This window comes from Lactuca sativa, chromosome 6, assembly GCF_002870075.4.
Source record: "Lactuca sativa cultivar Salinas chromosome 6, Lsat_Salinas_v11, whole genome shotgun sequence".
Lineage (NCBI taxonomy): Eukaryota > Viridiplantae > Streptophyta > Magnoliopsida > Asterales > Asteraceae > Lactuca > Lactuca sativa.
In genome coordinates, this window is record NC_056628.2 from 24,499,224 (window position 1) to 24,521,934 (window position 22,711).

Consider the following 22,711-nt stretch of genomic DNA (forward strand, 5'->3'; position numbering starts at 1 on the left):
TCCACAGGAGGAGGAGCCCCAAAACGATACCGACTTCTCACAGATCTGTACGATCAAACAGAAGAAATTGAACTCCCTGAAGAACTGTTAATGGTCCAAGATAAAGAAGAACCTAACTCGAGAAGCAAAAGAAAAGACTGAATGGGTCAATGCAATGAAAGAAGAGTTGACCTCAATCGAAAGGAATAACACTTGGGAGCTGGTTGATCTTCCAAAAGGACGAAAAGCAATTGGGTTAAAGTGGGTCTACAAGGTGAAAAGAGACCCTAATGGGAAAATTATGAAGTATAAGGCGAGAAATGTGGCAAAAGGCTATGTGCAGAAACTGGGGGTCGATTATGATGAAGTTTTTGCTCCAGTGGCAAGAATTGAGACGATTCGAGTAATCTTAGCCCTTGCAGGTTCGAGCGGATGGAGGGTACATCACTTGGATGTGAAATCGGCTTTCCTAAATGGAAGACTAGAAGATGAAGTGTATGTAAAGCAACCTGAAGGCTTTGAAAGAAGAAACGAAGAAGGCAAAGTCTACAAACTTTCAAAGGCTCTGTATAGACTAAGACAAACACCCAGAGCCTGGAATGCTTGTCTAGACCAATACTTACAGAAACTGGGATTTATGAGATGTTCTCTAGAGTACTCAATTTACACAAGAAAGAAGCAAGGGAGGATCTTGATAATAGGTGTTTATGTTGATGATTTGTTGGTCCACTGGTAGCTGCCCTGATGATGTGAAAGAATTCAAGCAGGAGATGAGAGCAAAATTCGAAATGAGTGATGTTGGATTGCTAACATACTACCTTGGAATTGAAGTCAGTCAACATGATGCTGGAATAACACTCAAACAAGAAGCCTACACTAAGAACATCCTAAACAAAACTCGAATGATAGATTGCAATGCCACAAGATATCCAATGGAACACCAGTTGAAATTGACTAAGGATGAAGAAGGAGAACGGGTTGATCCCACTGAGTATAGAAGCATTGTTGGTGCACTCAGGTATCTCACCCACACACGCCCTGATCTCTCATTCACAGTAGGGGTAGTCAGCCGGTTTATGGAGAAACCAACTGTCAAACATCTACAAGCAGTAAAAGGGATACTTAGATACATAAAGGGCACTCTCAACTATGGTTTGACTTATACCAAAGTAGAAAACAGAGTCACTCTCACAGGGTACTCTGATAGTGATTTTGGAAAAGATATGAATGATGGAAAAAGCACAGGTGGGACAACATTTTATATGAATGGCAATCTAGAGACATGGGCCTCACAAAAGCAACGTAGTGTAGCTTTGTCATCCTGCGAAGCAGAGTTTATGGCAGCAACCATGGCAGCTTGCCAAGGTATTTGGCTTCGGAGACTTCTCACAGAAATAACTGGGCAAAAGGTGCCACCTGTAGCTTTGTTTGTTGATAATCGGTCAGCTCTTGAATTGATGAAAAACCCGGTGTTCCAAGGGCGTAGTAAACACATTGACATAATATATTACTTTATTAGGGAATGTGTTGAGAATGGGGAGATATTGGTAAGTCATGTGTGTGGCACCAAACAGAAAGCTAACATCCTCACAAAGACAATGGCAAAAGTGAAGCATGAAGAAATGAGAGATCTGATTGGAGTCAAGGCTATTACCAAATTCTGAATTAAGGGGGGAAAGTGTTAAAAATAATTCAAAAGTTTTACTTAATTTGTTGTGTAACGCCCGTAGATCCGGGCTAGTCAATTTAGAGTCAATAGGGATCGAAAATGACTTTTCTACAAAAGATTATTTAGAATAAATAATCTTAACCAAGTTGTAGAGTATGTCACAAGGTTTCCATACATATAAAGAACGCCGAAATCTGAGTTATAACGAAGAAGTTATGACCCGTCGAAGTTTCGCGACGGAACCGGCACGGCACCGGGAAGCATAAATAGTGAATTTACGATAGAGCGAGATTTAGCCTTAGCGATCTAAACGAAAGTCGTAGAATATGTTAAACTAGAACATCGATAAAAAGAACGCCCAAATCTGACTTCGTATGAAAAAGTTATGATTTTTCGAAGTTTGGGACTAGCAGTGAACAACCCGAAATTCGAATATTAGATCGAGCGGTTTTAGCCGACATGACCTGAACGAGAATCGAAGATCTCGTTAAGAGTAGCGTAACGAGAAAAATATGGGCGAAAACGGACGTCGGATGAAGAAGTTATGAGGATTTAACGAACCAATCCTGTCCCGGCCTGTTAATAATATAAAATTTAAAATCAAGTCAAAATTAGCCGACGGAGTCTAAACGAAAGTTGTAGAGTACGTTTCCACCTTCGCGTGGATATAAAGAACGTCGAAAATGGAGCTCATATGCGAAAGTTATGATTTTTAGAAGTCGAGAAGGAAATTTGCGAAACTAAGATGACGTGGCAACATTCGGACCCTCCATCGCTGATCAGACCTCGCTTCGGATCATGCCACGAAGCCTTCGCATTACGCCCCACGTACGAGGTTCGGTACGCCCCGCGTACCTTTGGTCTTATCCGGGTCCTGTCCGAGTGCGAGCCAGCTGGAACATGCGTGTCTGCCTTATCCGAAGTTACGCCTCGCGTAGCCAAGGATTACCCCCAGCGTAGTCCGAGGCCTCGCAGGGTATAAAAAGGGGCGAGGGCCTTCGCATTTTTCACACAATTTTCCTTCTCTCTCTAGATTTCTTTCTCTATCTAGGGTTTCTAACCCCCCCCCCCCCCCTAAGCCCTAGTTAAACCCCTTAGTCCCCGAGGCTCCCGGAGTCCCGAGAAAAAGAGCCTTTCAGTTTCGAAACGCTGCTCCAATTAAGTTTCGGTTTTCGATAAAATTCGCTGTAAGTGTGCTACGCTTACGCAATTTTTAATATAGCTTTCAAATAATTATAGGAATGTTATTAGGTCCTTAAAATAATTATTTGGGCTATTATGATGAGTTATATTGAGTGTTATTAACTATTTGTCGCGGCTATCGTTAGACTAAACCCTAGTGGTATTGGTACTAGGTTTTATCGAAGGAATATCATTTTAAGAGTATCGAAACGCTGTCCAAGTGCTGAGTCACCACCTACTCAGGTGAGTGCATAGTCCCTTTCATCTTACACATAGATATGAAGTATTTTATATAAACTACGTGCTATGTGTGCATATTATCTAAATACTTGTTGTCTATGCTGGATGAACGTTTTATACATGTTTTAAAGGATTTAAACTGTATATGTATTTTATATATACGAATATGTTGGGTATGAGATGGGTAGATGAATGATGAGAGATAGAAGATGATGTGAGTATACATTGGCAGCTATAGACTTAGTGCCTATGGGACAAACACCAGTAGCTATGGACTTAGTACCTATTAGTTAGACGCTGGTAGCTATGGACTTAGTACCTGTTAGGGATTGGTAGCTATGGACTTAGTACCTATTGAACACTGGTAGCTAAGGGTTTAGTACCCGATGAGTAGAATATAGCAGCTATGGAATTAGTGCTTTACGAACGAACGTTGGCAGCTATGGATTTAGTGCCAGTCCTATAACCCTGGAAGTAAGGGACTTCGGAATAAACAAATGCAGGATAGATGACTCTTAGGTTAAATCCTTAAGAGTAAAGAAGATAATGGGGGTAATTGAGTGGATTGTTTGATTGTTTAACATAATAATTATATTATTGTGGGTTGAAAACCCTATGTACTCACCAGGTTTCCCAACCTGACCCACTCAGTTTATTTATATCACAGGTGTTGATATGAAGTCACTTTACACTGAGAGATTTAAAGAGATGTAGATCACTAGTGTAAACAAATGTAAGTTCTGTTTATGCTTATGTTTCTGTATTAACGATGACATCCCAAATGTTTTATGGTGAATAAAATACGTTTCTTCGAAAATGTTTTAATAACGTATTTATCGTGTTTTTCTGGGAACAAATTCCGCAACGCTTTCATTAAAAGAAGTACTCTGATTTTTACAAAGCATAAACAAACCGGTCTTTTCTGGCCGAGAAAATGGGGATGTCACAGTTGGTATCAGAGCATTAGTTTAAGCGAACTAGGAATATGGATTTATTTCTAGACTTAAACTTAGAATGCTAAGTGATGATTGTGAGGTGTGAGCACTAGCTTATTTTAGGAATGATGCCTAAATTGCTTTTATGTGCTAAATGCTTTGTGCATGATATGTTGTTATTTGTTCAGATCCATGGTCTGTTGCCGACCGGATCTGGAAACCTTATGTGTTTAGGATTCTAAGCGTTTAACTACGATATTAGAACTAGCATATAAACGTTTCGGGGTGATAAGGATGATTTAAGACGTCAATCCTAAATTAAGATCTAGATTCACCTTATTCGGTGTATAGATCAAGATGGCAAGAACACGTAGCGGAAACGTAAACGCAAATGGGAACAGAAACCAACCCCCAGTGGTTCAACAAATACATGTTGTAGAAGAAGTTGCGCCTGAGCCAGTCACCATGGCTGGAGTTCAAGCCATGATTCGGGCTATGTTGGCTAAACAAAGGGAAGAAATGAGAGGGATGTTGAATAGGGACGAACCTACCGTACATGTTGAACCGACGGAGCCAGTTCCCGAGCAATCTGAGGAAGGGAATGATGGGTTTTAGCCATAAGAACTTTCCTATGTGCGCATGCAAAACCCTAATGCTCGGATCTAGGCTTTCTAATAAACATGCTTTGAATCCAAGTCTTCTAATGACTAATTAGGTTAAATAACAACATTGAAACAGATCTAGAATCATACCTCTGAGTTCCTTGTTGATCTTGAGGTCTTGGAGCTTCTAGAGTCACAAATGTCACTCCTCTAATGGCTTACAAACACCAATAGCAAGAAGAATGATTTAGGAGAGAGGAGAGGGTAGGAATTCGGCCAGGGTTCTCTTACTTTAGGAGAGTTGTCGAATTCTCTATGCCATGGGGTCTATTTATACTTGTAGACTCCTTAAGGGTTACAACCTAAACCCTAATTGGATAATCTTCTCTTAAGGCTATCCAAATCCATTCCTTAGATATCTATATGGACGATTTTAGCTATCCTAAAACTCTTAGAATTCGTCCATACCATATCCTAATGGATTTACAGTCTAAAGCTTAACTATCAAACAATTGACAGTTTATACCCCTTTATTTAATTAATCTCTTTAAGTCACCAAATTAATTCTAATTAATTCTATGACTTATATTAATCAAATAACAAATATATTATTCATTATATTATTCTCATAATATATTAATAATATTTACTCTCTCGTAATAAATCATCCTATCAAGTTGCTATGGTGAAGGCAACCCAAAAGGACCATGCACAACCGGGTCAAATACTTGCCTAATATAGTTGCAACCTTAGACACTATTCCAACAGGGAACTACAGCCGCAAAGTGAGTCAAGTAGGGACTCAAGGTGAGCAAAGGGATGGCCCATAAGGGAGAAACAACAAGGATGGGGGGATGTATAAGAATTTCTTGGTTTCGAAACCACCAAGTCTCTCCGGAAGCCCAAAGCCTATTGAGATTATGGATTGGATCTCCGAGATGGAAATGGTGTTTGAGAGCTGCGACTGTAGCGAGAAACGGAAGACCGTCATCGCCGTAAGACAACTGAAAACTGGAGTCTTGAGCTGGTGGAAGCTATTGGCAGATACGATGCCACGAGGAGAAGCCATAAGGATGTCATGGGAGGAGTTCTCGGAACAGTTGAAAATGCAGTACTGCTCGAAGATAGATCTGATAGACCTAAACAACGAGTTTCAGAACCTGAAGAAAGGGAAGATGAGTGTTGATGAGTATGTCACCACATTCACCGAGAGGATGAAGCTATTCCCCTACTTGGTGCCTACTGAACTCTCCAAGATTGATAGGTTTGCTAACGGACTGCCCACTGACTTTGGCCCAATGGTCAAAATGGCAACTACCTTGAAAGCAGCTGTTAGGGCAGCTAAGAACGTAGAGGCCCAGATAAGAGAAAAGGGTCTAGAAAAAGATAAGGCAGGAGAGAAGCAGAAGTTTGAAGGATCTTCGAGGTCGAACAAGGAAAGCAAATTTTCAAAGCTTGGGGGAGGAGATGGAGGTGAAGCGAGATGGTGTGATAAATGCAAGAAGAAACATGGTGGGAAGTGCAACGAAGAAGTGACTTGTTACAAGTGTGGGAGGACTGGTCACTATTCCAAAAACTGCACACATGATGATAAAGTATGCTACGGATGTGGAGGCAAGGGGCACATGTCCAGAGACTGCCCAAGGAAAAATAAAGCAGCAAGACCAGAAACACCACCAAGGCCAAGGGCATTTCACATGATCCTCGACGAAGCAGAAAACCGTGCGAGGAATCAAGGATGAGGACTTCATATCGAAAGATCAAGTTATGTAGTAGCCATAGTATTTTATGATGTAGCCTATTAGAGGCATAGTCTAGGGTGAACTTGAACACCTATGTAATAGTTTCAAGAGATAATAAAATCTTCGTTTTGTTATCTGGTGTGTTAAATTGTTGTGTGATTTTCTGCATGGTGACTTGGGAAACTACGAGACAATACTTGGGACGAGTATGAGTAGGTGTGAATGGTAGTAGAGGCCTATACTACCGGAAGCACAGGACTCACACTTGGATCAGGGAAAGTCACAAGGTCATCGAGAAGCTAGTAATTGATTTCGTTTTATTCAAGTATGTCGTTACCATTGTTTCGGTAATGACTAAGAAGATTGTTGATATTCCGACCCTAGTGGTCATATCGAATCGAGTCCGACTACGATAAGTATGTTGTGTGGTTCAGAGAACCAAGTTCAATGTAGCGTCCGACTTAAACCAAACGATTGAAATCAAAGCGATCAATAGATGTATCGCACTCGTTGTTAAAGAAGTTGGTAGTGTGATTATATCACATTAGAACATGAAGGAAGGCATAGCTTGTTTTAAAATTTGACATTAAGAGACCTGAGTCTAAACGAGCATCACATGATGGTAGGTCATAATTTGGAGTCTAACCTTAGGTAGAGAGCAGGTACACGATCGAGTACTGCTTGCAGTCAATGAGTCTAAGAGATAGACTTGAAGGAATATAGAAGTTATAAATTATTACCTAGGATGAAGAGATGACATATGGAGTCATTATACGAGCCCTGTTTGGTTGATGATTCCGAGACGTAATCATCCTAAGGGGGAGGTAATTGTAACGCCCGTAGATCCGGGCTAGTCAATTTAGAGGCAATAGGGGTCGAAAACGAGTTTTCGACAAAAGATTATTTAGAATAAATAATCTTAACCAAGTTTTAGAGTATGTCACAAGGTTTCTGTACATATAAAGAACACCGAAATCCGAGTTATAACGAAGAAGTTATGACCCGTCGAAGTTTCGTGACGGAACTGGCACGGCACCAGGAAGTGTAAATAGTGAATTTACGATAGAGCGAGATTTAGCCTTAGCGATCTAAACGAAAGTCGTAGAATATGTTAAACTAAGAACATTGATAAAAAGAACGCCCAAATCTGACTTCGTATGAAGAAGTTATGATTTTTCGAAGTTTCGGACTAGCAGTATACAGCCCGAAATTCAAATATTAGATCGAGCAGTTTTTAGCCGACATGACCTGAACAAGAATCGAAGATCTCGTTAAGAGTAGCATAACGAGAAAAAGATGGGCGAAAACGGACGTCGGATGAAGAAGTTATGAGGATTTAACGGACCAATCCTGTCCCAGCCTGTTAATAATATAAAATTTAAAATCGAGTCAAAATTAGCCGACGGAGTCTAAACGAAAGTTGTAGAGTACATTTCCACCTTCGCGTGGATATAAAGAACGTCGAAAACGGAGCTCATATGCGAAAGTTATGATTTTTAGAAGTCGAGAAGGAAATTTGCGAAACTAAGATGACGTGGCAACATCCGGACCCTCCATCGCTGATCAGACCTCGCTTCGGATCATGCCACGAAGCCTTCGCATTACGCCCCACGTACGAGGTTCGATACGCCCCGCGTACCTTTGGTCTTATCCGGGTCCTGTCCGAGTGTGAGCCAGCTGGAACATGCGTGTCTGCCTTATCCGAAGTTACGCCTTGCGTAGCCAAGGATTATGCCCAGCGTAGTCCGAGGCCTCGCAGGGTATAAAAAGGGGCGAGGGCCTTCGCATTTTTCCCATAATTTTCCTTCTCTCTCTAGATTTCTTTCTCTCTCTAGGGTTTCTAACCCCCCCCCCCCTAAGCCCTAGTTAAACCCCTTAGCCCCCGAGGGAATCCCCGAGGCTCCCAGAGTCTCGAGAAAAAGAGCCTTTCGGTTTCGAAACGCTGCTCCAATTAAGTTCCGGTTTTCGATAAAATTCGCTGTAAGTGTGCTACGCTTACGCAATTTTTAATATAGCTTTCAAATAATTATAGGAATGTTATTAGGTCCTTAAAATAATTATTTGGGCTATTATTATGAGTTATATTGAGTGTTATTAACTATTCGTCGCGGCTATCGTTAGACTAAACCCTAGTGGTATTGGTACTAGGTTTTATCGAAGGAATATCGTTTTGAGAGTATCGAAGCGCTGTCCAAGTGCTGAGTCACCACCTACTCAGGTGAGTGCATAGTCCCTTTCATCTTATACATAGATATGAAGTATTTTATATAAACTACGTGCTATGTGTGCATATTATCTAAATACTTGCTGTCTATGCTGGATGAACGTTTTATACATGTTTTAAAGGATTTAAACTGTATATGTATTTTATATATACGAATATGTTGGGTATGAGATGGGTAGATGAATGATGAGAGATAGAAGATGATGTGAGTATACATTGGCAGCTATAGACTTAGTGCCTATGGGACGAACACCGATAGCTATGGACTTAGTACCTATTAGTTAGACGCTGGTAGCTATGGACTTAGTACCTGTTAGGGATTGGTAGCTATGGACTTAGTACCTATTGAACACTGGTAGCTATGGGTTTAGTACCCGATGAGTAGAATATAGTAGCTATGGAATTAGTGCTTTACGAACGAACGTTGGCATCTATGGATTTAGTGCCAGTCCTATAACCCTGGAAGTAAGGGACTTCAGAATAAACGAATGCAGGATAGATGACTCTTAGGTTAAATCCTTAAGAGTAAAGAAGATAATGGGGATGGGTAATTGGGTGGATTGTTTGATTGTTTAACATAATAATTATATTATTGTGGGTTGAAAACCCTATGTACTCACTAGGTTTCCCAACCTGACCCACTCAGTTTATTTATATCACAGGTGTTGATATGAAGTCACTTTACATTGAGAGATTTAAAGAGATGTAGATCACTAGTGTAAACAAATGTAAGTTCTGTTTATGCTTATGTTTCTGTATTAACGATGACATCCCAAACGTTTTAAGGTGAATAAAATACGTTTCTTCGAAAATGTTTTAATAATGTATTTATCGTGTTTTTCTGGGAACAAATTCCGCAACGCTTTCATTAAAAGAAGTACTCTGATTTTTACAAAGCATAAACAAACCGGTCTTTTCTGGCCGAGAAAATGGGGATGTCACATGTTGCATGTTTAAAATTGAGTAGGAAGAATAAATCAAGGCCACGTGACAGATATGCCCCTGGTCTTTAGCAAGTAGTTGGTAGTTCCTATTTTTCTGCATTTTTTTGTTTAAATTCTAGGCAATGTGTACGTTGTTAGTATCCCAAAAGTTTGCTTTCTCATTTTCCAATCAGTAAATAAAGATACTTTGCCTCAAATATCCTTTGTGCCTTCACTTTGTCCTCTGTGATGTGCAGCTTTCCCAGAGGACTGTTAATTCCAGTTTTGCCCTTCCTGTCTTTCGTCTGTTTTTGTCCCCTGTTTAGTTTACATTCCTGTGTCTAGTTCCCTGTTTTGGTGAAAAGGACTTTTGTTGTCCCTGCAAAAGACCAACAGAGAGGGTGGCGGCTGACATTGGCTAGGGTTATGGTTTACCGGGGTGACGGGTCTTATACCCCGAGCCCCATGAAACTTCTCCCCAGAATAACAACAATGGCCCTCCCTCAATTAATCTTTTCAAAATGAATCTAAAAGTTACCCCTTTAACCCCTGTCTCCAAAAGTCATTTCATAATATGTCCCGAAATTACCAATATGCCCCCCTAAGCCTTCAAATCCTTTCAATTTAAGTCCATTAATTCCCAACCACACCATGACTTCTAAAATCATTTTCAAATTAAATCCAGAACTTACACTTTTAACCCCTGAAGATTCAAGTCTTGTCATTTGGCTCCCCGAAACCATCACCCCGTTAGTTTTTATTTGATTTTGGGCTATAATAATATGAAATAATAATAACAATTACTTCTCGGGGTCCCTGGTTTATTATTTAATTATTCTATTTTAAACGGGATGTTACAATAATGCCGAGTTTCAAAGATTTTTTTGTCAAAATGACTAAAATTGTAGATTTTTGTCATTTTTAATTGTAAAAGATGGACCTTGATTGTTTTTACTTTTTAGTGGCAAAAAAAGGCTAAGAATGTTGACTTTGATGTTTAGGTAACCGGAAATGAGTTTATGTCTAATGAAATTATCAATTTTGTAGATACAAGTTGAGGTAACATAAAGTTCTAATGAGATCTTGAATTTTTTATCATTCAAAAGATTTGACTATATAACTTTTTTTTTGTAACCTTTGTCTAGTTTTTTCCTACTTTTGGTCGACCAAGTTTTGAGCATTTAGTATGGTAACCTTGGAGTGGATCGTGCAGGGAGTTTCAAGTTTGTTATTGGAGATCATCTTCGTGGTACTTAAGGATAAGTTGCTTACAACTAAACACCAAAAAATGTTGATGTCAAATATATCGTAGTTCTTTTATGCTTATGTCAAAAATATTAAAATCTTGATGTTAGAATTGTGTGCATATTACTGTCAAATATATTACGTATGCGGATGTCAATAAAGTCAAAAATGAGCAAGCCAAATTTATCTTAGTTCTTTAATATTGTTGTAAAAAATGTTAAAATGTTTTTATTTAAAAGGTTTATACATATTGCAGTTAAAATGGTTTATCTATGTCAAATTTACAATAGTTTTTTTCTTCTATTCCTTTGATCAACAACATTTATTAGGTTTGTTTTTCCTTTGATCAACAACATTTATTAGGTTTGTTTTGTCGTTTAAATTTGAACAATATTATTTTGAACATGATCATTTATAATTAATTTAGACATAAAAAAAAAATTTCTCATATCCTCAAAACAACTTATATATTAATTTAAATTAACGATTCTATAATTATAGTCAAAACATCTAACTCTTTAAATTTAGTTGTTCGTAAATCTATGACTACATTATCTTTTTTTTTTTTAAGTTTTAATGTTGTTTTACTTTGTCAACCTTGTGGTATATGAATTATAACCTGATTATTTATATAAATGAGATGCTTATATAAATGAGAATCGTAATTGTCAATTAATTGTAACATTGTGTTGATGGATAAAAATAAGTCAGTAGAAAAATCATACAATCTTAAACAGTTTTAACAATTTTACAACTTTTCACTAGGCCTGACAATCGTGTCGTGTTCGGGTTGGTGTGTCGCGGGTTGACGGGTTGGCGGGTCAAAATATGTAAACCCAAACACGACCCATTTAAATATACAGGTCACGGGTTGACGGGTTTGGAACATAAACTCATATATGACCCACCAACCCATTTATTTAAATGGGTTCACAAGTTGGCGGGTTCGTGGGTCAGATTTGGGTTCATGGGTCCGAATTTTACATATTTAAGTCTTAAACATCCAAATGAATATTAAAATAGAAATATGTTACAAACTTAACCTTATAGGTTACCACTCATGACATTAGACCATTCACCACGAGTCATAATGTCAAAACAATCAAATGGTCTATGAATAAATGGTATATTTTTGTAATACTTATTAAATATTAATACTTGATACATAAATACATTTAAAAATAAAATAATTTTTTTATTAAGAATATAAACGGGTTGGCGGGTCAACCCGTTTATTTTTTGAGAAACCCATATATAACTCGTTTAATAAACGGGTTGGCGGGTTGGTGGGTTGAAAAACTCAACCCAAACCCATTTATTTTGTGTCGTGTCGCATGTCGTGTCGAGAATTGTCAGCCCTACTTTTCACCATTGTTCTCAAAATATTTGGTTGTCTTTTTTAGAAGGGATAATGCTTTGATAGGGTAAGATATTTTTTGAAATGTACATATTTAGTCCTTATTCTTTTTTTCTTGTAAAATAAACCCTTATACTTTATTAATATGTACACATTAGGTCCTTTTCGCCGGATTTTACAGGTTTTGCTGACGTGGAAAGGTTTATTTTACAAAAAAAAGAATAAGGACTAAATGTGTACATTTCAAAAAGTATCTTACCTTATCAAGTCATTTTCCATTTCTTTTATTTTATTGAAATGAAATACCTAGGTGGCATCCACATATTCACAACGAGATTTTTCCAACTTTTATTCATCATGAAAAAGGAGAACCTAGATCTCTGGCGACTCCTTTGTGTGTTCCTACACATCACTGGTAGCAAGGAGGAATGATGGCAAAAACAACAAGGTCGAAGGGTGAGGCAGGAGGAAGTAGAGACTGTAATTGGCGGCGATGAGCTGCTCTGGTAGCCCCCTCGTCGATTCTTTCTTCTTTTTCTGGCAACATATCTCAAAGATGGAGGCAAAGAGAAACCGATATGAGAAACACAACAGGTAAAGAGTGTTTGGTTGTTGTTGTTCGACCGGAAGGAAGAGAGACGAGAAAGAGAAGGGTCGCCGCCCTTTTCTTGTTGCTGGAGGATCACCCACTTCCGGTGACAAGCTAATTAATTGCTATTTAGTGCCACTTATACTTCCACATCAGCAAAACCTGTAGAATCCGGTGAAAAAGACCTAATGTGTACATATTAATAAAGTATAAGGGTTTATTTTACAAAAAAAAATAATAATAAGGACTAAATGTGTACATTTCAAAAAATATCTTACCCTATCAAGTCGTTTTCCCTAAAAGAAAATTCATATATGACCTGTATACCAGGTATAGCCGGTCATTGTTACAAAAAATAAAATATAAGAATTTATTTTACAAGAAAAAAAAAATAAAGACTAAATGTATACATTTCAAAAAGTATCTTACCCTATCAAGTCATTATCCTTTTTAGAAACATACAATCTTACTTATTTGAAAATTAAAAGTAAATATTACGTATCAATATCATTATTATTCATACAATTAAAGCATTGATTTTCTTCAAAATGTCTATTCTCATTTTAGTACTTTTTGCACATTGTAAGTATAATTAAACAGGCAAATATTTAGATGAATTGGGTCGTCCATTCTTTGATATATTCATCAATCTATTTATCAGTTTTAATTTTGTTTTCTAAACCTCTAATTTCAAAAACATAAATATATGAAACACGAGTGTTTTGTTTTAAATAAAATGGCATGTTCATAACTAAAAGAACAAATACGATAATAATCAGCAACCATGGAATAAAAATCAAAAATACATTCCAACTTAATAAAAGATCCTATGATAAAATGTCATTTTCAACTTCATTTTCACATACAAAGTTCAAACCAAAAATACATTTTCATTTGATTCTAAAATAAAAGTCAATCACTTCTCTTACTGTTAAATGTAGAATTCTGTTCAGTCAGCATTTTCAAAACATTAACCAACGCCCTCAACCGGTCCCACACGTTCACCCCATACAAAGCCTCCACAAGTGACTGCTGGAACTCAAAGCAGTTTTCCGCAACAGGATACTATTAAAAAAAAAAACAAATGTCTATATTTTTAGACAAAATAAAATATCTTATTTTATTTTTAAAGTAATTAATTGGAAAAGTTTTACCTGAATTGGCTTTGGTATTTTGGTTTTAATCAAAGGCCACCACCTATCTTCCACAACCGACTTCACAAGGCAACAAGCACGCAACCCTTCAATCCCAGCAAACCGCCCAAATCCACTGTCTTTCACACCACCAAATGGCAGAGACTGCCATCACCAAAAAAAATAATTAATTTATTGATTGTGTAAATTACATTTCTAGTCCCTAAGTATAGCTAAGTTTTTAATTTTGGCCCCAAGAAGATTTGTTGAAGTTTTGCACCTTATTTGAGGTTTTACATAACATGTTTTGTCTCTGTTCCAAGTAAAATGACTTATAATTTTGTCCTAAATCTTTTTTTTTTTATCAGAAAAGTCCTGATTATTTAGCATTTTGCCGAAATTAACGAAAAAGTCCTTTTTTTATTTTAACATGAAATGATAGATTATGTGATTTTCTCAAAATAATGAGACTTTTCTATTCAAAAAAAAAAAAAAATTACGACTTTATCGAAAACTTTCCCAAAATAATAGGACTTTTCTGCCTAAAACCTTAATTTTGGGACCAAAATTGCAAAAATCGTTTTGTATTCATGGACCAAAATTAGTCATTTTACTTGGAACTGGGACTGAAAACGTAACCAGAACCTAAAAATATGGACCAAAATTGCAAAAACTGGCTTATACTCAGGGACCAAAAAGTCATTTTACTTGGAACAGGGACCAAAAACGTTAGAAGAACCTATAAATGTAAGTTTTACCTGACACATGTAATTAGAAGCAAAGTCATTAATAGCAGCAACTCCACAATTTAACTGTGAAGCTATTGATCTTGCACGCTTTTGACTCCCGGAAAACACCGCACACCCAAGCCCATATTTCGAGTCATTTGCAAGCATCACCGCCTCCTCATCCGTACTAAATTTCATTATTGGCATAATCGGTCCAAAAGCCTATTCATGGAATCAAATAAAAATTAACATATGCCACGTCATCATAATCCAAATTATCAAAAAAAAAAAGACTTACTTCCTCTTGCATCAATTTCATCTGATGGTTGACATTTACAATAACAGTAGGAGGGAAGTATTGGTCAACAGCACCTTCACTAATATCTCTCACATTTCCACCTCCAACAATTTCAGCTCCTTTATCCAACGCATCATTTATTAAACTCTGAAGCCTTTCAGAATGGTCTTGCATACAAATTGCACCCATGTCGTATTTTCCAAGTTGTGGAGGACCCTGGAATATTTCTTTACTTAATTAAAAAAATAAAAACACTACGTTGCAAATTACATATAATCAAAAGGGTAGAACTGTAATTACTAATCAGTTACTTACAGCTGAGACAGATTTAACAATCTTGACTACTGCAGCTACAAATGATGCGTATATGTCTTTGTGGACATAAAATCTTTCAGCTCCTGCACAGTTTTGTCCACTAGATTGTAAAGCAGCCCTAACAGCAACTTGTGCAACCTGTATTTTAAGATTTTATTAATAAATGGCTTCTTTGCTCAGAATAGCAATGTACTTTAACATTTTTACAAATATAGGCAATGTACTTTATTTGTTAATATATTTCTATTGTTGGTAAAAAAAAGGATGTAAGTAGGCTGCTTATTTTTATAAAGAAAATGTAAGTAAGCTGCTATTATGGATTACATATTGCTATTATTGGTAGAAAATGTATATTCATTGCTATTTCTCACAATTTGGAGTAAACAAAAGATGGAAAAGTCAAAATTGTTATATGAATTTAACTGAAAGTCAAAGATTCTTACATGAGCCACATCAACGTCTTCACAGACAATAAACGGATCTTTTCCACCAAGCTCAAGTGTCACAGGTATCAATGTGTCTGCAGCTTTTCTCATTATCTGGATTTATAAAAGAAGTAATGTGAAATTACGTTAATACCCTTTATGTTATCTTCCAGTCATGAGATGGAAAAGGGAAAATCATACCATTCTGCCGACACCTGGCGAGCCGACAAATATGATTTTGTCAACTGAGGAGACTAATGCTTCTCCTGTCTCAGCAAACCTGGAAAATTCAAAGTTTAAGGGACCTGATAAAATTAAAAATTATTGAAATGACCAAAAAGGGATTGGCTTACCCAGTGATGACTTCAACAAGATTTTCGGGAGCTCCAACAGCTGCAAGGGCAGTTTGGAGAATTCGCACGTAGAAGCATCCAGACCAGCTTGCATGTTCTGAAACCTGAAATACCAATAAGGAAGAGTAAATTTTCATTTTTGGTCCATGAGTATAGCTGATTTTGCAATTTTGGTCCCTTATTTGAGGTTGTTCATATCTATTTCAAGAAAATGACTATTTTTTGGACCAAAATTGCAAAAATCAATTGTACTCAGGGACAAAAATAGTTATTTTACTTGGAACAGGGACCAAAACTGTTACAAGACCACAAATGATGACCAAATTTGCAAGAAAAAACATTTCTGGACCAAGACTGAAAAAATAGCAATACTCCGGGGGGTGTAATGTAAATTACTCAAGAATTAAATACCTTGACAACTATGCCATTCCCAGAGAAGACAGCTGCTAAAACTGGATTAAACAAGTTATGAAATGGATAATTCCATGATACAATTGCTCCAACTACACCAAGGGGGTGAAATTCCACTTTGGATTTTTTGTGAAGCATTGATCTTCCAGATGATCTGATAACAAACATAATTAATTTTCAACTGTTTTTGACTTTTTTCTAGTAATGTTGTTTGGTAATTGAAATACTGAATAAAATCAAATTAAAGAGAGATCATTTGAATACCTATACTCTGGTTTTAGCCACCTCTCACCCTCTGAAAGAAGCCAAGTAATCTTTTCACATGTTGTCATTATTTCTCCCAATGATGCATCCACCATTGTCTTTCCAGTATCACGTGAAGAGATTCTAAGAAATATAAAAATGAATTAGGATCATTTGACTCTTTTCATTTCTTTGACTTATCAGACCTTCAATTTTGAAAAGATTTCTTACTCGCATATAAGTTCTTGATGTTCAATAATATACTTTAAAAGTACACGTAAAAACTGGCGCCTTTGCTTGAAGCTACTCTTTGCCCACACTTTCTGAGATTTCCTAACCTGTGCCACTCGCTCCTTCACCTGAGGACATTTTGGTCAATCATTATTAACCAATAGGAATCTAAGAAAGCAATGCAGGGGTAGCCTTGTCTTTTACTAACCTCATCAGGTTTGAGAGCAGGGAAATACCCTAGGTACTTCATTGTTGCAGGCTCATAGCATTGGACTTTGTCAGTTTGTCTTCTTGAAGGTATCTAACATATGAAGATTCCAAACAGAAAATGGTAAGTCAAGTGTTCTAAATCTTGAAAATCCATAGTGTTTGAACTTTGAACATGGAATAACTGTAAGGACCAAGGTTTATACATTGTTAAATGTCTGGAAACATAAATAAGAAACTTACATAAATGAAACTATTCTCCTTTGGATGCCCATCATCTAGAACTGTTAAACATCCAATATGTGTAAAAGGTATTAGAGTCTCAAAATACATACATCAAAAGCATCCACATATGGAGGAAAAAGCAAATGCACACATGACACAAGAGATAATCAAAGAAGCATCACAATCAAAGATCAATTAGTTTTAGCCTAAAAGAGGGTCTAAAACATGTCTTAGTTGGCTTGAATGATGGCTACTAAGAAGCCGATTTCTGTTGCCCAGATATGCTTCCAAAATTTCACAACTCTCTACTTGTAATAATACTTCATACCATAGAAAATGGTAGATTATATCGAATCTCAGAGTTCAAACCTGTCGATTTCCTAATATAATTCTTTTAACCATTTTGTTGGACAACACCACATTTATTTTTTGATAGATTTTATTTCTATTTTCAGGAAACAAAACTTAGATTTCATTGCAGAACTCCAACAAGTGTTAGAAATTTGATCTACAAAAGATGGCAGGAGAAGAAAGACTAAAAGATATAGACCCTGATTAAATGATAAAATCCATCTGCTTAAAAGTTATAACGTTCTCACCATCAAATTTTACTCCAAAACTGATAGAATTTGTAGTAGGCAGAAATCATTTAGCCTCTCTTTTCAGAATACAGTCAGTCAAATTTTCTAATGTACCTAAAATAAGCAAGTGTTTACTATCACCCTATATCATCTAGACATCTAGAAGTAAAATCTTCCATTGAACACAATACAAAACCCCAACAAAACTCAATGTATGCATATTAGGGCATGGCTCTATACACAACCTCAAACATACACACTGCAAAACATCATAGATTACACATTCATCTAAATGCAACGAGTGTTCTATGACATTTTGCTACACATCACAACGAGTGCACGCATTTGCATCAAATATATACACTTCTATCAACTGTATGTCCCAATCTGCAAATTTACGGGAAATGTACACTGAAATTCAATGTTGAACTCATGTTAGTAAAATAAACCAACTGCTACAGAGAACGCATACCATCGGAGGCGTCAACGTCGATTGAAGGCACATTAGAAGGAATGAGCATCAGTAGAAATTTACAGATCACAAAGGCGAATGCTATCACGATCAAAGCCCACCAAAACGCCATAGTTTCAATTGATTAGAAAATTTCAACACTGAAACAAGCAATCGAGTTAAGAAATGGAAACTAGGGCTCGATTCTTTGGTTTACATGAATCTAAGCTCATTTCTGTTGCTGCGAGAAAAGAATATATTCTTCATTTGTTGATACTCCGCTTGACTCTTATTGTGCATTTAAAATGCCCCTGCTTTTACTACTTTTTACGATCAGGCCATCTTGATTCCCATGATCTATTTCTAATGCGACAAAATCGGAAACATGCCATCTTTATTTCTTTAACTACATATCTAACCACTTATAAGATACCATTTGTATATTTATAGAGAAGTTAAATATTGATATTACAAAAATAGCCAAAAGTAGAGTGGTCATGTTACAAAATTCAAATAATTTAATAATTTTTTGTAAAACAAAATCATAGAAATAACATTATCATTTCATAAAATTATGATTATGCTTTGTAAAAAAGTTTTATATATGGGTTAATGACCTAAAAAGGTAACGAACGTTGGTATTTATCAACATTTAGGTAATCATGTTTTTTCATTCATATTTGACCATTGAACTTGTTTGATCTGTTCAAAATAGGGTAATATGACCGGTTTGTTAATTTATTAGATGAAAAATACCAACTACATTACATTAGGTGAAGAAAATACACTAGCCATAATAATTTCAGTTGTTGTAATATTATTATTAATAACGAAGTCTTTTTAGGTTATATGCAAGAACAAATTTAAGCAATTATTAACTTGAGAGTTTATTGCGGATCCAGTTTGTTAATTTATTAGAAATTAATAAATTAATAGAAGTTCCGGACGCGTCTCTTTAGTCCTTGCGACAAAACCCTAATCGTTCTAAGGTTTTTATATTTGTGTTCCAAGGTGGTTGAGGAAACCTCCTTTCTCATAGTCAATTTGAAAAGAAAAAAAAAAGCTCATTTTGCAAAAAAAATGTTCAAAATTGACATACCAAGGAGTTATGGATAGCGGAGGCAAATCGGCCATCGTGTCGTGTTTTTGTCTGACATGACATTACACGACACGATGTCGTGTTTTTATTAACTAACACGAAAACGAACCGAATAAAAAACGACATACACGACACGACACAACAAAGATAACATAATAAAGAAAAATTTATTTAATTAATATTTAATCATACATAATACGAAAAACACGACAAATAAATGTTAAATCGTGTCAATTTCGTGTCGAATTTTAAACACGAACACGACACGACACGACATCGTGTTTTTACACTTAACATGAACACGACACGAACACGAATTTGAATTTCAGTTTCGTCCCAATTTCGTTTCGTGTGGTGTATTTTTGTCGTGTCATGTCAACAATTGTCACCCCTAGTTACGGAAGGCACTAAACTTTTTTTATCAGGGTGTTATTTTGTCTTGGAAGTGCAAATTCAACCTAGGTGAAAACAATAACAAAGATATAAAGATAGAAAAAATTGAAGCTGGAGACATATTCTTCATGAAGAAAACTAGGACACCAATATTATTTGACCAATTCGTGAATTAGGTTAGTAATATAAGTGAGGGACAAACCACGTATGTGGAGACCTCATTAATGATTATCCCATATAGGATGTCATGTGAGTAAAACCTAAAAAAAACGGTCATAAGGACTGAATGTATAAAAACACAAACTGAGAGTTAGAACTAAATTGGAGTAGCCGGTCATAAAGACTGAATTTGTAGAAAATCACCGGTTAAAGAGCGTATTTTATAAGAAAAAAAAACCAATAAGAACTAAACCTATACAAAATAAGAACTATATTCTCATTTTAGAGCATTTTCCCTAATCTTCAACGAGAGTTGTGAATGGTGGATATACTTGAAATTGTGTGATTCTCCTGGATATGTTGTTTACAAATGAAAAGTTACAGTCGGTTGTAATTCTAGATGAGCTTAGGATTAGGCTATGACGTCAAGTTAGAATGTTTTTACTCAAGAGTATGAGAACAACTATAGAGTAAGTGCGCAAGATGTTGGTTAACAATATTTTCCACTGCGATAAGTATTTATAGTTTGGTATCGGAGACAATTTCAATCCGTTTGGCCTAGGAAGGTTGTGATATCATGTGTTTTTTTACAGCCGCTTGTGGTTATCGCATGATCCTATATTGGTTGTAGGGGCCTTGCAAGTTGCAACCACTACTACGGTGTGGTTATCATATGATCCCTTATTGGTTGTAGGGGCTCTGCAACCACTAGTGTGTTTATTTTATAACCGGGTATTGTGGTGCATCACCACCACTATTTTATAGCGGGGTATTGTAGCACATCGGTTGTATCTTGGCATTGAGCATTTCTACCGTGTCTAAGCCCGACTAATGGACTGGTGATCATTACGTTTGGGCCTCCAGACTGGAGTCTGTCTTATTGTGCTAGTAGACCAGCAAGTCCCACTGGTGATCATTGGACTTGGGCCCAATGATGTTGGGTTTTCAGCGAGAAATCAGGCTTCGGAAACGGGTTGGTGCTCACTGCTCTTCTGCCTTAGTATTACAAATTAAGAACACATCCAAACACTTTACCTTACGTGTCATGTTACAATGATTATCTAATTCTGCATTTATATGCTTGTTTCATATCGCAGTCCTAAACACCCTCTAGGCAAGAATAGGAGGAGGGTTTCAAATCATGTTACATAGAAAAAGTTAAAAAATGTTCACATCTTTGCAATGTAATTCTACAATCACATAATTTACTAATAGCGATTTGTTAAAGGTTAATCATACATTAATACATATCTTAATACAGTAATAACTTAACATACTTCACATAGTTTTTAAAGGTCAAACACTTTTTTCACATAACTCACGCTTCTCCAACACTCATATTCCAAAAGTCAACTTCATATTCAAGAACACTTAAAAAAGCCACTTCTGCTTTCGAGATCACCTCAGGCGACGCTTTCTGCAAGCAACGATCAGCAATCTCCCTCAACGTCTTGCAGTATGTTCCAAAACCTTCATTCCCCCATCGTTCACAAGTCGCTTGTAGTTCTTCTGGGATCATATTCCCTTCTTCAAGACAATGAGCAAAGCTTTCTTGATACACAACCTCAATGGCCCAAAACACTGAAATTGCAACTGGGTATTCGACTTCTGAACTTGTTAGATTCTCCAGAAACCTGTAACAACAAGCAATTCAGTTGCTAATTGAACATAAAATACGTTAATGGAAGAATCGTCGATTATGTTAATACCTGCAATATTTGATGTTTGGTTTTTGTGGGACGACGCTTGTGAGAGAAACATGAAACTTGGAAGCTTCGTTCTTGAACCAATTGATTTCGTCGTTTAGAGATGCCATCCCACCGAGAATCACTTCCATATCCAAACCATCGCCAGATTCCTTCGAGGACTTCACTAATGTACTCGCTGCAAACGGGACGAATGACCTCACAAATATATAATCCTGTCCCTGCGTTATACATCAACATGAATTTCAACGATTGGAATTAGGAGCGATTCATGCAATCTTCAATTCAAATCATACTGAAATTTGATCAGACTCAAAAGGAATTCGCAAAATAATTAGAGCAAAAAGCCCTAAAACAAACTGGTTTGAATTTAAACATGTTACTACTCAAATAAAATATCCGATGTGGTTTTGTTGCAGGTTTTGACAATAACATTACGATTATGTTGAGGTCAATCCATTTCGTAAAACTTTCATTTCAAATTCAACAGTTAGTTCAATAGAAAAAGGGGGGAAATTACCAGCCATCGCTTGAAAGAAGTGAAATCGACTGATCCGTCACGGATACTGCGGATAAAAGGGTGTCTGGTGGCGCCGTCGTAAAGCAAACGGTGCTTCCTTATCCACGCTTCCGTCACCGGAATCTTGCAGTCAACTCCTTCCGTCACCGCCTTCTTTCCCGCATCCTCCATATCTTCCTTTTCTGTTCACCGCCTTCTGAGCAGAAACCGAGCTTTTTAGTTGATTATGATAGCCACCGGATGATCGTCGCCAATTTGAAGGACACTTGTGATAGCTTAAACGCAGCCAAGTAATCTCCGTTCAAATGACTCATGACTTCGATTCATCTTTCTTCACTGCCTAACCGATTTGTACCGTACAACCCAATTTAGCTTTTTATTATAACTATTGAAATTTAAGTGGGCCCTGTTAATCCTATATCACGCGCTTTTCTTTTTGGAGTTTAAATCAATCGCCCCCTTTTTTTTTTTTTTTTTTTTTTTTTTTTTTTTTTTTTTTTTTTTTTTTTCTTTTACATACAAAATCTCTATTTTACACTTATAGTT

At 36.7% G+C, this 22,711-nt stretch overlaps 2 protein-coding genes across 2 annotated transcripts; both read right to left on the bottom strand.

Moving 5' to 3' along the window:
- Positions 1-13,472: 13,472 nt before the first annotated feature.
- LOC111890427 (aldehyde dehydrogenase 22A1) lies at positions 13,473-18,590 on the bottom strand. The gene is made up of 14 exons (XM_023886547.3): positions 18,310-18,590; positions 17,275-17,315; positions 17,033-17,125; positions 16,825-16,952; positions 16,615-16,737; positions 16,351-16,504; positions 15,940-16,043; positions 15,788-15,866; positions 15,605-15,700; positions 15,162-15,299; positions 14,847-15,062; positions 14,579-14,770; positions 13,842-13,985; positions 13,473-13,752 (listed from the first exon to the last, which is right to left on the bottom strand). The coding sequence occupies exons 1-14, from the start codon at positions 18,419-18,421 to the stop codon at positions 13,600-13,602; spliced, it is 1,773 nt and encodes a 590-aa protein (XP_023742315.1). The 5' UTR covers positions 18,422-18,590; the 3' UTR covers positions 13,473-13,599.
- A 2,537-nt stretch (positions 18,591-21,127) lies between these two features.
- On the bottom strand, positions 21,128-22,505 carry LOC111890428 (probable bifunctional TENA-E protein). Its single transcript, XM_023886548.3, has 3 exons — positions 22,166-22,505; positions 21,649-21,866; positions 21,128-21,573 (listed from the first exon to the last, which is right to left on the bottom strand). Exons 1-3 carry the CDS (start codon positions 22,334-22,336, stop codon positions 21,258-21,260), a joined length of 705 nt encoding a protein of 234 aa, XP_023742316.1. The 5' UTR covers positions 22,337-22,505; the 3' UTR covers positions 21,128-21,257.
- Between the last annotated feature and the right edge of the window lie 206 nt (positions 22,506-22,711).